General features: G+C 31.7%; 1 protein-coding gene across 2 annotated transcripts; it reads right to left on the bottom strand.

Moving 5' to 3' along the window:
• Window positions 1–5,626, bottom strand: LOC145629389 (putative beta-1,3-galactosyltransferase 2). Of its 2 annotated transcripts, XM_081681985.1 has the most exons (11): window positions 5,119–5,623; window positions 3,773–3,869; window positions 3,545–3,609; window positions 3,256–3,449; window positions 3,094–3,157; window positions 1,807–1,879; window positions 1,567–1,687; window positions 1,218–1,305; window positions 1,008–1,133; window positions 803–912; window positions 1–298 (listed from the first exon to the last, which is right to left on the bottom strand). In XM_081681985.1, the coding sequence occupies exons 1-11, from the start codon at window positions 5,262–5,264 to the stop codon at window positions 150–152; spliced, it is 1,233 nt and encodes a 410-aa protein (XP_081538111.1). In that variant the 5' UTR covers window positions 5,265–5,623; the 3' UTR covers window positions 1–149. The 2 variants fall into 2 exon arrangements, with proteins under 2 accessions (XP_081538111.1, XP_081538110.1); XM_081681984.1 differs by having other exon boundaries at window positions 1,008–1,305; window positions 5,119–5,626.
• Window positions 5,627–11,600: the final 5,974 nt, after the last annotated feature.

Below are 11,600 nucleotides of genomic sequence, written 5' to 3'. Positions count from 1 at the left end.
TCGCTATCTGCTTCTCTCTGTAACATCTCTCACACTCACTTTACACATCTACAAAATCTACATACAGTGGTATTAGCTACATTGATCAATCTACTAAAAACACTTGATCAAAATCCTCCTGAGGTTGGAAGAATCTTATCGTCGTATAATCAAAAAGTGGCACTCCATAAGGCATTCTCTCCTTCTCCACAACGCCGATGGACCTCTTTCATCCTCTCAACTGACCTGCAAACTCCACTGCATGTCCAGTCGAATGATGCAACACAGACGTTTCCTGCCTGAGCTTTCCACTCGCAATCTGGTATGAAAAAAAATATATTCAGTATTTGATAGACAGTTTAGTGATCTTACACGTTAGAATTTACAGAAGTATTGACAGTTTTCCCTTTTTGGTCATTTTTCAATACTTAAGCATGCAGCTAACAAATCAGTATTCAGTAACAAAGAAACAAGCTCAAAAGCGTTATACTTGTAGAATTTTATACTTAAAAAGTGCAAGTACATGGCTTTCATGGTGCAATCACTAATGGTTTCAACTTCTTATTTTTAAGGAAGAGGAAGCTCCAATTGTAAGGTTAAGTTTCCCTACTCGCAGAAGATATACTTAAAGACTGTGGCCGAAAACAAAAGGATGCACAAACACAGAATTGAAACTCGATTTACTTAGCACTTATGCTCTCTATTCCACCATTTTTCCATTTATCTTCTCATTTTAGGTCATATATCAATCATCACTACTTAAAATTCTTGGGCAACTTAGAAATTTAGAATCCTGGCCCAAAATGATGAAAGAAGAAATTACCGGGATGAGTGCCACAACATAATCTGCGATCATCAATGTGCTCTACATCCAAGCCAATAAACCAAGCACCCAATGAGACATCCTCATTGGCATACTTGTGTAGCACATGCCTGAAATTTTAAATGCAACAGATATATAAGAGATGATTCATTATTCAAAATAGCTGAAATTTGTTATCATTAGAGAAGATTGATTCAGCACTCACTGATTGATAGCTATATAATTTGCCAAATCTTTTGAAATGGCATACAGTTGCCCTGTAGCATGACGGAAGTATCTGTTTCCATCATCTCCAAACTTCCAATGCTCTGGTTCGTGGTACCTCACTCCCCTGCTCGTAAATGGAAGAGCATAAGTAAATATAATGAGAATTGAACAAGTAGTAAGCTGAGAGTCTAAGTAAAAAGAAACGTACTTTTGAGCGAGGACAGGACCAGATTTCATACACCCTAAGTAAACCCGAGGCTTTGAACGATGCCTAACTAAGGTTGATCCTAAAGTTGCTGCAATTCATCACAGAAAGAAAAGCCCAAGATATTAGACCAAGAGTATCAAATAATATAGCAAATAACAGGTGATAGCACTCTCCGGAGTATATTGAGAGTTGGTTAAAATGTTAAATAAAAGATGTGTGTAAAAAGGAGCATCCAAGCATGTTTTGAGCTTTCAAAAATACAATTATTCGTAAAAGAGCTCTATTAGTCTATTTCCCTTAAACAGGAATACTTGAAAATTGATCCAAGATAAAGGATTTTGATTTTTACCTATATTTACATGTACATCATCATCAACCTTAACATAGAAGTCAGCATCCCACATAGCTGCTGCAGTGGCAAAATATATTTTTGTCTTCGCTGACAATTCTAGATACCCTTCAACATGTTCCTGCTCCGATATAATATGAACTCAGTCAGATCTTAATAAGTGGAGCAATTACAAGATGGACAAATTTTAATTACGTTTAGAAAAATATATATGAGTCTACTTGTAATCAATCAACTTACCAGCCTTAAGAAGTCTCCGTGCTTTTGATCCTCAGCCTCAACAGCTTTATCTAGAATACCTCCTGCTGTAGCACTGGAACAAGTAACAAATCATAAGGTAGGGAGCTAAGAACTACACTGACAAATTTTTTTTCAAATAAAAAAAAAAAAAAAAAGTTCAGATGAGAAGAAAAAAACAAGTCCAGAACAAGGCCAAAAGGTACAGATAAGGGCTACCCAAGTTCAATTCAAATACTATAAAAAAGTTCGGATTAGGGTCAATATGTTCGATATAAGTTTAGATAAAAGGCTAACAAGTACAGATAAATTCAGTTAAAAAAGATTAGCCTGAGTTTTCTCTAAGCTTCAATAACTCTTATGTCACTGATTAAAAGTGTTTGCAGGTATGCTTTTAACATTCAAGTAGGCATATAATGGGGAGAAGCACATGTTCTTTCTCCACTGACAGTTAGCACTCGTACATCTAACCTTCCAGAATCACCAAGTTGTTATTGATCAAGTCACTCGACATTAATAAGTTAAAGGTATTTCAGAAGCCTTTCTGGCTGCTATATTTCTACAGCAGTGTCTTGCCTTGATGCAAACATTAATAGTTGAACTGCCGCTCCAATTTGTATCTGTTCTTTTCTTTCTATAAAAGGTAAGGAAAGACTCTGGTCCCAGCCAATGCAAGGCACAAATCAGGGAGTAAGGCCAAAGAAAGAGAGGTGGGCTAGAGTGCAAACAACAGGAATGTGAAGTTGGTTAGAGTTACTCCAATTGGACAACATGGACTATTCTTCTACATAAAGTAATATAGATCAGCATCTATCTGAAGCCCATCACCACGTGTTCAGTTTGATCGAGAAAAATCACAGCAATCATATTCAATAGATTCTGTAAGTGGAAGGTTTGATTCTTGATGAAGTGCACATTTTGCCTTATTTGGCTTAAGAGTTTGACCATGTACCAAGCTCTGTTTCACAATCACAATAGATCAATACAAGAAAATTTAAACCATTGTGTTCCATATTCTGTTGTTCTCCATTTTACCACAACTTCCAAATAATTATTCAAGTAATCATATATAAAAATAACAGAATAGAAGTAATTGAAGAGATTTTAAATGAGCAAATTATGCCTTATTTCCAGATATGAACGGATTGCAGTGGGCTTTCTGCTGGGAGTAAACATATTGCATTATTAATGCAAATGCCGTTTTTAATGGTCAGGGGCTTGATAACATGCAAAGATTTTCATTAAAAAGTGAAACATGACTGACATTTGTATGAATTACTAAGTAAGTACCTGTGACCTATGACAAATCGCATTATGATTCCCTTCTCTTCTTCCAACTTCTTCCTTTTTTCTCCTGAAATGTAAAGTAAGACGAAAAATAATTAATTGACAAACTTCATGCTAAGCTCAAAAAAGAAAACTATAATCATATTCATGGATGACTTAACAAACCTTGAGGCATCCATGTTGCACGAACTGAATCTCTTCTCTTTCTACTGCTAAAAGCAGTGTTGATTCCAACTACCATCAGATATCTCTTTTTGTTAGCAGATTCAGACGAAGGAGCTCCATCCATTATAGATTCCTGTGTAGCCCTTGCAGCAGCTAACTCCATCTCTAGATTTGAAATTGTCTTATCTAGGGTTCTGCGTTACATATACAGTAAATTTCTGACATTAACAACTTGTAAGCTAACCAAGGTCATTGTTAATAAGCAACCACAAAAAGATAATTAGCTTACTGCACAGCATGATGCGTCTTTGAAACTTCACCGAGTATACTTCTAGGCCCATTTTTCCCATCCTTCTGTGAAATAAAGAGGCTTTTACAGGTCAGGAAAAAAAAAAGCAGCCAGAATTCTGAAATCAGCTAATAAATTACTAGTACATTTGCTTTACAAAGTTTAAAGTTAACTACATTCCAATGTTCACAGGATCCCTTCCTAACAATTTTTTATCAATAAACTGACCGTTTTCTGATCACAATCCTCCTTGACTAAATTCTGTCTTCCGTCTTCCATTGTAGCTCGTCGAAATAACCTATTCTCTTCAGGTTCTGTTGACATCCTGTAACAGAAAAGGAACCACTTAATTAACTCATGTAGTGTATTGAAACCATGAAGTTAAATATTGCTATAAGGAAACAAGTATAGCATATTGAATAGAGTTATAGAGGAAACAAGTATACCGAACATATGACTTATATGGAGGAGGAGAACTAGCTTGAACAAACTAATTAGGGCAATATGCACCAAATATAGAGCAAATAGCAGCAGAAGTGTCAAACAAACATGAGTGATCCAATTCAGAAAGCTATCCTCAGCTTTGCCAAAATGATACAACCAACGCAATTACCTCATTCGATCATGAAAGCTCTATGATATACTTTCTAAATAGGAGAAAAGGTGAGCAAACTAATTGACTAAAATACACCTAGCAACAAACATGATAGTAGTATATGAATTGTAGTAATTGCTTAATTGCCTAAAGTGTTATTTGGTTATGTATTCCACTGATTGCTTGAAAAGTACAGTAAAGAACATTGATCCCAAGATCACTAAAGGAAACGTCGAAAACGACTCAATCATCCAAACAACGAAAAAATACAACCATTTTGGACTAAAGTATTGCTTTCTTCGCGATTTGGTTATTTGGACAAACTATTAAGTATTGCTTTCTTTGCGATTTGGTTGTTAATCATATCATTGATCTTATTATCTCAAAAAGATAAAAAGGTTAGACCATGATTTCATACAATAATGCTATAATCACCGAACACGAAATCACATCAAAACCATTTTTTTTTCCTAGTTACACCAAACATACAGAAAACATTTAATAAAAATATGTTACTTAATAGCAAAAAAAAGGAATCCAATTGCCTAAATTCCACGCTAACACCTTAACAACTTACATATTGACAATTTGATACAGAAAAAAATTACCTACTCCACCCCAACAACATAACATCACAAATTTCATAATCCAAGAACACCAATTTCAGCTAAATTTTAGATAATATGAACAACAAGATGATTATTAAACTATTCTATTTATAGTAAGGGAGTAAAGTGACAGTGGAAATAATAATTAGAGGTCAAACAATCAACCATTTCACCCAATTATGAGAATTTAAGCTCTAGTAATGCAATTAAGATGTAAATGACAAAAATTCTTCCATAATTAAACAATTTAATCACATATTCCCAGAAAAACCCACTTCAAAAAATTCATCAATTTGGTAAATTTCTAGGAAATTCAGTGATTAACAAAACACCCAAAACTCAATAATTGACCAATAATATTAAAATTTTACCTGCTGGTAAATAGCATCCCAGCGCAAAAACAACTAATACAAAGTAGAAGTGTTAATTTCCGAGAAATCAAACTTTTTGGAGCTGAATCAAATCCTCTGCTTTTCCAAGACATTTTCTTTTCCAATTTAATTTCTTCCAGTTTCATTTTTCTTCTCCCACTCAAAAAAAAACAAACCCAGAATTCAAAATTGGCTAAAATTGAGCAATACCCATCAAAATTCAAGACACCCACCAAAAAAAACAAAATGCTTCAATCCCAAAATCCAATCTTGAAAATATATACAGTATATAATAAGAAGAGCAAAAGATTGAATCTTTAGTGGAAAATGTCGGTGTTCTTGGGCAGAGAAGAGGGGAAGAGAAGAGGAGAGAGAATAATAAATAAAGAGAAATGGGGACAAATGCTTGTTCTTGGGTCATATGCGTTGGGGCAGTCGCTTTCTACTGGAAGCTCAGGAAGAACCGTCTTTAGGAGAGACGACCCACCAAACCTTTTAAACTGTTTTTCTTCTTCTCTATTTTTAAATCAACAGGAGTACAAGATTAATTAATTCAGAAATTGGAAAACAAAATTGTTTTATTTCAATGGCCACTGACGTAGATCCGGTTTACAATAAGCTCAACGAAAATGAAAATAAAACGTTTATTATTATTTTAGGACAAAGAAAGTACGATTAATAAACATTGTGCTTTGTGCATTATTACATTGTACTAGTAACATTTTCGAGAGTGAAGAATAAGATATATCAAGTAGTTAGAGTTTCCCTCTCGATACTTATATTATGTCTTTTAAGCTAACATCAAATTATACAATATCTAACATCAAATTATACTTATATTATGTCTTTTAAGCTTTTCATGCTGAATAAAAAAAAAAAATTGGCTATAAAACTTTAAGTGGCATGTCTATGATAATTAACATGTCCTCCGGTTTTTTTTTCCCCTTTTAATTCCTAAAATTTCAGCTTGCACACCAATCAAATTTGTTATTTTAACTATTATCATGTGCAGTACTCGGTAAGAGGTTGTTAGAATAAACACAATTATACTTTGAAATATCAACTTTTTGTATGTAATGCAGAAATGGATTGATAAAGATATTAATATGTATATAAAGGAATTACAAGTAAATAGGGGAGTAATAATACACTTTGTAGTAAATGAGTATAAACGCTACAGTAAATGTATTATAAATTCTAACTGTACAAGATTTTGTGAATTTATTTTAGAGATTTTTTTTTTTTAATTTTTTTTTTGAATGGATTACTTTGTTTTGTGGATTCTCCTAACCACATATCACATGTCATATTCTCTTTATATGTGCAATAAGTAAGGAGTACTACAAATTTAGTACAAAGAGGCTGTTGGTTGAATGAATGAAAGATAGAAATATGGTTCAAAAGAAATCTCATTAAATTATAACTGTTCCTTTACGGTATGTGTACGTTGGTAGCAACTTGCAGGTTACAACTTACAACTAACTAATTTCTGATTTTTGAGTTTCAAAGTACTGAATTTTTAGATTTTGCTCCCTCAATATTGGATCTTGAAATTTGAGCTTTTTAACTTTTTGTCACATGATTCCGATCCTATCTTTTAACAATTTTTATTTATTTGGTGCATGTATCTCTTACCTTGTTAGTAACAAAACCTTTTTAATTTGATGATTAATCATCGATTTATGCAATAATTAAGTATCTTATTAATGTTATTATAACTCATCTGATTTTTGTTTTCAAAACTATTTATAGAATATTAAACTCATTTTTTTGTAAGATTCCTACCATTACTTAGAGTTTGAATTACTTGGTTTTATAAGGTTTTTTATAATGTGTATTGATTGGAAGATTATAAAAAGGTAAATAAGTGAAATCTACAGTGAAGAGAAACTAACAAGGTAAGATGTTTTTGTGTGTCCTCATGAAGGATTTGTTGTTCTTGATTTCATTAAAGCATGGACAATGAACTCAGGCCACAAGAACGACCTGTGTGACCCACCCCTATTGAATCTATAAAATAGTGTATTTTCTCTATTTTTAATACTTATAACGCGCTTATTTAACATTTAAACCTATAAAATAAAGTATATTTCCTCTATTATTTAATACTTAATAATACTCTCTAAAATGAAAATTTCACAATACTTGCAACATGTCATAATAGGAATGTTTTTGTCGGTAAAAGTTGTACTATTTTCATTATGGAAAGCTCATGGCCCAGTTTCATAAGCTAAAAAAGCTGAAATGAATATTTTATGAGAGAGGGAAAGTAAGAGCTGAACTGAACTGAACTGATTGGAGCCGAACTGAACTGATTGGAGCTGAACTAAACTGAAATTAAGTAAATGTGAACAGGCCCTAAACTATTCGTTAAAAAAATTTAAAACTATTACTCTCTTTTACGTTCTTTTTTATTATTAAGTGACAAAGTGATATAGAGTACTGAGTATTTATTTATAATTTCAATTTTAATTATTATATTTTATTGACTAAAAAGATGATTCGTATTAGGATTATTTCACAATTATTCCGTAAAGCAAATTAAGGGTCTGTCCTCTTACGTTGAAATTCAGTTCAGTTCAGTTCAGCTCCTAATTTTCTTCTCTTATAAAATATTCATTTCAGTTCAGCTCAGTTCAGTTCAGTTCAGCTCAGCTGAGTTCAGTCAATGAGAACAGGCCTTAAGGATTGCCAAATTTCATAAGACCCCTCTAAAATACTCAAAGAGACACTACATTTTCTTGCTAGAAAGGGTGATTCAAACTTGAGAAATGATCGAGACAGATATATAAAATACAAAATATAATAAAGATTAAATAAAAAAAATGTTGAATCTAAAAAGTAGAGTAAATAATTGAGGTATTGCTTCCTGAATTGAGCCAAAATGTACATAATAAAACCAAGTGGCAAATGCTGGTAATGAACCAAACAACTCATGTTCTGCTATGCCACACACACATGCTGCTCTCGTGCATGGAACGTGATTCTCTTCATTAACCTTTTTTTTTTCTATTTTTGTGGGGTTCTTTTTACTTATGGCTTTAAAATTTGAATGGTGCCTGTTTTATTATATAAACATCACACAACAAAAAATAGATTCATTATTAACTTATACATAACTAACTACTTTATGGTACTATAAAATTTGGTTCAAAATTAAGGCTTTTTATTAATACAAATACGGCATAAATTAAGTAAAAAATGGTGATCTACAATGCCCCAAATGCTCTTACTAAAAATTCACTTCGTATTTTGTATATTAATGGTATAAAACTAAACTCAATAGATCTATAAGAAAGAATTAGAAAAGGCTTTATGGTTGTACATAATTTAAGATAATAATCAACTGCTAGAGTATATATAAAACTATTCATGGCCTCTCGTAGTCTCATCCACCCCCCTCAGCTCCTTTCGATGGAATTCATAAACTGAGGTTCGTTATTATGCCCCTATTATTCAGTATTAGATAGCTAATTAAGGTGACTAAGGGTCTATTCTCATTGACTGAACTGAACTGAAATGAACTTAACTGAACTGAACTGAGCTGAGTTGAGCTGAATTGAACTGAACTGAACTGAATTGAATTGAATATTTTATAAGAGAAGGAAATTAAGAACTGAACTGAACTGAAAATAAACGTATGAGAACAGGCCCTAACTTGTGAGAAGTGTTAATTTAAAATGGTCATTTATTTTACAAAATAAACAAAATAAAAGATGAATAAATGCATGTGAAATATTTATTATAGATGAGTAGAGTAATTTTGAAAAAGGCTTCTTGTCTAGCTACGAACAACAATGATTAGACCAAATAATAATAAATCTAGTTGAGATCGATTAATGAACCATGCCATGAATTATGGAATTTTGTTTTTGCCACCCAATGTTGCACAATATGTAGTGGATAGACATGATTAATAGAAGGAATAAGAATTAATGATGCAATTATCAAGATGTTAATTAATTAACCAAGCCTATTAGGCTATTAATCTTGTTTTCTGATATAAGATTATTAGTACAACTTGGTACGATGGAGTAGGAGTAAGAGTAGGATCTAGTACAAGTTAGTTGCTGCAATATTTCCAGGAAATGTCATGGTATAGTTGCGACATCTTCAATCATTGACTTCCATTACTTGCGAAGGATGTCAACTCTATTGTGCAGACTACACAGCCAAAAATAATGACTAAACTTAGTCAATGTCAATAGTATATTTACTGACTTTTAGTCAATATTCCAAGTTTTGTATATTTAATGCCAACTATACTAGTTATCACTTAATTATGTAAATTAATCTCTAGCTTGTTAAAAGTTGATTTGATGATCTTAGCAAAGTTGCTATAGTAATTTAATTGATGGTGTGTTAGGGTGAGTTTATCCCCAGACCCGGGCCCAGAATTCAGACTATGCCACATCAGCTTTTCATTAACTTTAAAATACTTTTATATTATTCAGATTCATACAAGATTTTTTCTTAATTTACATATTATTCCAAGACTCACTCCAAACTCATTTAATCCTCTTCAAAATATATTTATTTTTTTTGTAAAATATCTTTTTTTTTATTTTAAAAAAAATTATTGTAAACTTTTGGTTGGTGAGGTGGCTAATTTTCATTGGTCTTGCAAAGTCTTGACATGGGTTTGGATTTTCCAAACTCCATGTAAGACTCACATGAGTCTTAGATGAGTTTATTGCAAGAATTTTGAGTAAGACTCATGTTGAGACTTTGCTCAAGACTTGCAATAAACTTACTCTTATACTTATTTTACCTTAAACATACCAACGAGGTCTAAACCTACTACATGACAAAGATCTAACATCGGTGTATGATATGTTACATGTTCGAATTGCCTTTCTCTACTAGCATCGTTTGCTCAAACTGTTTAAACCATTATTGCTTGATTAGGTCAATTTTGTCAAATATGTGTGCCATTTTTTTTTTCAAGCATATGCAACACATACAAATTCAATGAAAAATAAGTATTGTCATTAATTTTCAAATTACAGTAGATTACTTATATGATAAAATAACATATATGTCGATTAATACCATCAATGCTTGTGCTAAACATTTAAGTCTTTACTTTGGACAATTTGTAACATTATGAACAGGTTAAAGCACAAAAGTACAATACCTATAATCACATAATCAAAGAAACCAAAGTTAAAAGAATGAAACGTACAAAAGGTAAAGGTAGTTACTTACTTGATGGGATCAAAATTAGATTGGGTAAATCTTCTACTACCGAATTTTTTGGATCTTAAATGATCACAATTATGTGATTTACACGCAATAATATGATCCTATATCTACAAAATTGTACACAATTCTATTCCAATCTAAATGACAATGTAATGTTCAAACTTCAAAGCAATATGCTTCTTTTTGAATCGTACGTTTTATTGCCCTATACCATTATGTTTGCGTTATTAATAAAATTAAGTAAGATGCCAATGTGTACTTTTTATTAAATAGCTAATAACTACTTTTGCAACAATTCCCTCTGTTGTAGAATCATGTGCTTATAAATATATTTTGTTGATCTATAGAAAATACACCTTGATAAAGGAGTTTTTTTTTTTTTTTTTTATTATTATTACTACCTCCGTTACATATATATTATTTGCAACGATTAGACATTTTTCCTCTCTACTTTATGTCAAATCGTTGCTAATAATATGTAACGGAGGTAGTATTTATTATAATTTGTGAGAGTTTAAGGTTAAAGTTGGGCTCTATAATCAAAGATTTTAAACAAGAATCAAAATAAAATATAACGTAAAAAGTACATATATATTTTTCCATTAAGAATTTAAATACAAGTAGTTTTCTAGCATATAGCCATATACCTTCCTAGCATTGAATTTCTTTCCTTCTTATGAACCAAGAAGGCACCCACTTCCCTAAACTACACAATAAGGACATAGATAAGTTCAAATAAAATAAGTTTAGGACAAATAAGTTCTGAATATAAGGGTTATCAAAATTTAACTTACAATTAAAATAAGTTTTGAATAAGATTTAATAAATTCAATTAAATTCAGATATATTCAATTAAAATAAAATAATTTCAAATAAGAAAGAATCAGGTGAATAAAAGACACCCTGAATACATACAATTTATGAGTTGAAGCTGCATTAATTGCGCCCGACATAAAATAATAAGTATGGTAGCATCAATTGCATTAAATTTAGTTAAAGAAGGTTGAAGATATTGCTTATGGCATCACATACCTCTTCTTAATTCCATTCCTTAATTCCATTCCATATCTCCTTTTAGCAAAAGTAAACGAATATAATCCACCTTGCCGACGTCGAATTACAAATTAAGCTTTCAACTCTTAATTTCAAGTCAAAAAAGCCATTAATTAGCAGATTGGCCCCATCATACCACTATCATTTGCTCAGCCTTTGTATGTTCAATTAGCTTTTTCCTTTATTTTTTTTATTACTTTTTAGCTTTTTAATCCATTTTTTTC

The sequence above is a fragment of the Chenopodium album genome, chromosome 4, assembly GCF_948465745.1.
Source record: "Chenopodium album chromosome 4, dcCheAlbu1.1, whole genome shotgun sequence".
NCBI lineage: Eukaryota > Viridiplantae > Streptophyta > Magnoliopsida > Caryophyllales > Amaranthaceae > Chenopodium > Chenopodium album.
Note: the sequence above shows the minus strand (reverse complement) of the source record. Positions and strands in the feature narration are given on the sequence as shown.